This window comes from Prenolepis imparis, unplaced genomic scaffold (genome assembly GCF_030444845.1).
Source record: "Prenolepis imparis isolate NDT839.2.m4 unplaced genomic scaffold, iyPreImpa1.0 SCAF_2, whole genome shotgun sequence".
NCBI lineage: Eukaryota > Metazoa > Arthropoda > Insecta > Hymenoptera > Formicidae > Prenolepis > Prenolepis imparis.
In genome coordinates, this window is record NW_028141160.1 from 13,525,949 (window position 1) to 13,531,057 (window position 5,109).

The following is a 5,109-nucleotide window of genomic DNA, read 5'->3' on the forward strand; positions in this document are numbered from 1 at the left end:
TTAATATTTTTGACAGTTATCAGCTGATTACTGTCAAAAAATATTAATCGCGGATAAAGTATTATAACATATTATATTACTTATAAAATATTATTATTTTAATTATAATATAATATGTTATAATATATACTTATAATATCTACTTTGTCCGCGATTAATATTTTTCAACAGAAATCAGCTGATAACTGTCAAAAATATTAATCAAATTTAAAGTGTATTAAAACATTATTTAAAACATATTACTATTTTATTTTATTTTATTTTATTTTGGGCAAACTGTCAAACTGCTAATCCTTGCGAGTCTCTCGATGCTATGAATATAATGCAAAACGCGAATCGAAGCAGCTAATCAACATTGCGAAAAAGAGACAACAATACTTGCGAGAATCAGCTTAACATGCGTTTTTTAAAAAGGAAACTAGAATAAGAATGATATTTTTATATAAAGTTTGTTTAAACCTGATTAATATTTTTTGATAGAAATCAGTTGATTAAAGCGTTAATTTACTAATAAATTTTTTAAATAATAGTATTTAATAAAAATTATTACTTTAAACTCGATTAATATTTTTTGACAGTTATCAGCTGATTTCTGTCAAAAAATATTCGAATTTAAAGTATTGTAACATATTATTTATAACATTATTATTTTAATTTTTATAACATATTTTTATTTTTATTTTAAATCAGCTGATTTCTGTCAAAAATATTAATCAGGTTTAAACAAACTTTATATAAAAATATCATTCTTTTTTATATAAAATTGAGGAATGGCGCGCGCTTGTGTTGTTCTAATGTTATATAAAAAATATATTATTTTCTCTCTTTCATATATATTATTATTTAGAAAAAAGGGAAAGACAAATTATCGATTTGCACATGTAATAGCAGTAATTTAATTAAAAATTGATTTCAAATGCTGGTATAAAATTAAAATAAAATTAAGTTCTAACATGTTAAAAGTAATTAAAATAAAAAAATGGAAGTATATGAAGAAAAATATGAAAGTTAATTAGCAAATATTTATAATCATTTACTATCAGTAAAAAACGAATTATACGTATATATATGTGTGTATATAAAATTTAGAAATTGTTTTTTGAATATATGGTTTAAATTAATGTTTAAAGTAATTTAGTATAGAAAGCAATAGAAAAATTTTGTAAATTTCAGCAATTAGCATATTATTGTATTTCTTTTTCTTTCTTGTATTTCTTTCATTCGTGAGATAATCTTTACATCTTGGTAGCATGTGAACGGATATTTCTTTTTATATTTAACGTTTCAATATTAAAAAAGAGATCGTTCAGCAAAATTTTCGTACTTTGAGTGCAATGCAATGTGTTAGCAAGCATATGTTGCTTTCCAGCATTTGAGACCAATCCTTGATTTACTATCCACTGCGCATCCGCGAAGCACATACTACACTTTCTGCACTCAGAAATGAAAGAGATATATAACAAAGCTTCCGAGAGAAAGAGAAGAAGGCTGAAAAGTACAAAGAGTTCGACTACGAAGAACACAGACCTCTCGTTCTGTTACAATTTACATCATCTGATTCAGTGGCTGCGCTCAGTCGACGCGTGACTATCTCAGAGTGAGGAGTATGTTTGAGGTCGTATTATGCATTTTTTTGGCTGTCACCGCATCATCATGCGCGGCCGAACAGAGTAATCCGGGAAAGATACCTCTAACGAGAGAGAAAGTATGTAACGCATATATAAACACCGTTCATTGCACACATCTGTTTCGTAGAGAACAATAGCTTCCTCATTATTTGCACCGCTCTTTCTCTAATAGTCATTGTCATGCTTTACCACCAGTCTTATGTCATTCTTAACGAATATTATTTTTGTTACATGATTTCAAGTATCATCATATGCCCGGCCAGCTGACAAATAAACATATTACCACGTTAACTGACCTTGCCAATGTTACTAACATGAACGAGATCTTGGACAACATATGTGTAGTAAGGATCGTGGGAACTCCTGAACACACAAGAGTACGAGAGGTAAAAAAGAGCAGGAAATTTCCAAGTTTTAAACTCTGTTAATATCTTTTCGAGAATGTAGCGAGATAATAATATTAAATATTTCAAATTAGAAATGTGCAAAAATTAAATAAAGTGGAAATAAACAGAAAAGCTCAGTGTTGATACTGTTGCTAATAATCTATCTGTACAATTTTCCTAAATTAATATTTAAAAATCATACACTAAAAGTTCAGAAAAAGTTAATAAATATATTTTGTTATTATAAATATTGAAAAATCGAACTTTGAAGTATGTACAAATATAATGTTCTGATATTTGTCATAGCATCTATTCTGCGAGGAAAGCTAAATTGCATATTTTTTTTCAGTATATCAAGAACTCGATGAGAGATTTAAGTTGGACAGTAGAATCGGATAAATTTGAAGCCGATACACCTATATTTGGCAAATTGGAGTTTGAAAACATAATAGCGAAATTAAATCCTAATGCAAAAAGATATCTAGCACTAGCTTGTCATTTTGACTCAAAGTATACAAGAGAGAGAGACTTTGTTGGCGCCACAGACAGTGCTGTACCATGTGCTCAACTGATTAATTTGGCTACTGTTATGACCAGCTATTTGCCTAGACAAGTAAATGACACAGAAAATTATAAGATAGATTGTATAAAAAATCTTTATGAGTCTGTATTTGCATTATGTCTGTATTTTATAGCAAGATATCAGCTTGATGTTTATTTTCTTCGATGGAGAAGAAGCATTTAAAGAATGGGGTCCAAATGATTCTATTTACGGTGCCAAACATTTAGCTGAGAAATGGCACAATATGAAGACTACTTACGACAGAGAAAATCATTTGTCTGAATTAGATAAGATGGTATATATATATCTTAATTTATATGATACTATTATTAAAAATGTGTTTTGTGTGTGTGTGTGTGTATGATTGTTATAACAATTACTAATTATATGACATTTTTGTTGCAGGATATGTTAGTTCTTCTTGATTTACTGGGTGCACCAGATCCCACTTTTTACAATTACTTTGAAAATACCGAGAAGTGGTATTCTCTTTTAGTCACTACCGAAAAGAAATTAGCTGATATGAAAAAATTAGAATCTTATTCATATGGCAAACCGAAACAGAACTATTTTCAACCATACTCGTTTCATCCAAATATCGAAGACGATCATATTCCCTTTTTAAGAAAGAGTGAGTAGTGAATTATTTCTAACGTATGAAAATTATTTTATGTGCGTTCCATCTAATCTTTGTTTTTTTTCTAGATGTGCCTATTCTGCATTTAATACCGATTCCGTTCCCGTCCTTTTGGCACAAATCCAGCGACAATCGACACAATATTGACTTGAAGACTACAGAAAACATTAATAAGATACTGAGATTATTTGTGGCTTCTTATTTACATTTGTCGCTTCTCTAACAAAATCGAAGAAATATTGTATGTATCTCAGAGAAATAATTGGGACAAAATTTAACTACGTATTTTAGAAATTTTTCTTGGTAGTATAACAATTGTAACAATTGTTACATCAACAATAACAAAAAAAATACGTAATGTTAAATTTATAAAGCATGACATATCTACCAAAAAGAAAAATAATTTTAATTTGAAGCAATGTAAATATTCGATATTTCTTATAAATTTTTGCCATTTGGAATATCTGTTTCGTTATGCATTGTTTAAATGAAAAATTTGTATCATTCCTATTGATATATTTGTATAATTGTATCATACGTAAACGTTAATTTATTATGTGAAAACGATTGTACAGTATTATTATATAAATAAGACAAATTCTATATTTGTATAAATAATTAACAGATTTGAAAATGTAATTTTGTACATAAACAGTTCTAAATATGCTTTTAAAATATATGTTTTGTTTTCTCGAGTTTTCTAATTTTTTCATAATTTGTAAAGAATTTACATCTCTATATACGTATATAGTGCTTGTATGTCGCTGGAATATAATAAAATTTATAATCGCCTGCATTTTTTTACAAGAGAATTATTAAAGGACAATTTGGGAGTCATAAACGTTGTGTAGGAAATTGCGGAAACTTGAATGCGTGACATCCTGTTACGTGCTTGGAATAAATATAACACAAGCATATATGTATCGATAATGATATGCGTAACGCATATAGTCTGATACAGTCAAAATTAATTGGTATTTTTATATTAATATGGCCAAGTGTTTTATATTTTTATTCAAAATTTAATGCTGCTACTAGGACAGCAGATTTTATATTTCGACCTTGAATTCTGATTATGTATTTAATAGAATATTTTAATAGAATGTTTAATAGAAAAAAATTATATCGCATATATAGTCAATGATGTTAAAATACTTCTCTTTCATATTATTTATATGAATATATCATATATTAATAAGTGATAAAAATGATAAAAGTGATAAAAATTGTTTCGAGAACAATTTTGTGTCGCTATTATTAAAAAAAAGAATGGAATTCTGGCGGGAAAGTTGGTAACAGAGGTCGTTGATATTCGAAAGTTCCAATAAGATGCGTAGTGCGAATTCGTATCAAACGAAAATGCAGTTACGAAATTATTCCACAACCCACAAACAACACAATAACAAGCACAATTGATATACATAAATATATATACGAATAATTATCAAAGCGCATCATGAATATCAACAACGCAAGTATTCGCGTGATCGATAAATAGATGTACGGTATCCGAAATGTCGGATACTCGCGTCGCATTTTTAATTGTGGAAGAAACCTACTTGAATCCCATATCGTGTAGCTCGTCGCTCGAACGTGAGCTCAATCGTTGTATCAAAATCCGTGGAAGGCGTCGGCGTAGATATACGTAAAATGTCGCACGCAGATTCCGGGACGAGACGAGAGAAAGGAAACACACCGCGTTCAAACTTCCGCTTCGCGAACTTGGTCCGTGACGGTTGGCAACACTGACTGCAATGGCCGGAGGTCATCGTTCGTTCGGGCGGACCCGCCGAGTCGGGCCGAGGGTCGCCGAGCGCGGCCGAACGAGTACGAGCGAGTGGTAGGGAAGAGCCGAGAGCCGAGGCGACACGACGGCGAGAGACGCGTTATAGCCAG

The 5,109-nt window shown here is 30.2% G+C and overlaps 1 protein-coding gene across 1 annotated transcript; it reads left to right on the forward strand.

Moving 5' to 3' along the window:
* Nucleotides 1-1,521: 1,521 nt before the first annotated feature.
* LOC145949087 (glutaminyl-peptide cyclotransferase) lies at nucleotides 1,522-3,728 on the forward strand. The gene is made up of 6 exons (XM_083058797.1): nucleotides 1,522-1,705; nucleotides 1,871-2,014; nucleotides 2,364-2,627; nucleotides 2,710-2,871; nucleotides 2,982-3,207; nucleotides 3,282-3,728. Exons 1-6 carry the CDS (start codon nucleotides 1,607-1,609, stop codon nucleotides 3,434-3,436), a joined length of 1,050 nt encoding a protein of 349 aa, XP_082914923.1. The 5' UTR covers nucleotides 1,522-1,606; the 3' UTR covers nucleotides 3,437-3,728.
* The last annotated feature ends 1,381 nt before the right edge of the window (nucleotides 3,729-5,109 follow it).

Coding starts and splice junctions, on each gene's coding strand:
- LOC145949087 (XM_083058797.1), top strand. CDS start 1,607: ATGTTTGAGGTCGTATTATGCATTTTTTTGGCTGTCACCGCATCATCA. Junction 1,706..1,870: donor TACCTCTAACGAGAGAGAAA/GTATGTAACGCA, acceptor CATGATTTCAAG/TATCATCATATGCCCGGCCA. Junction 2,872..2,981: donor TGTCTGAATTAGATAAGATG/GTATATATATAT, acceptor TTTTTGTTGCAG/GATATGTTAGTTCTTCTTGA.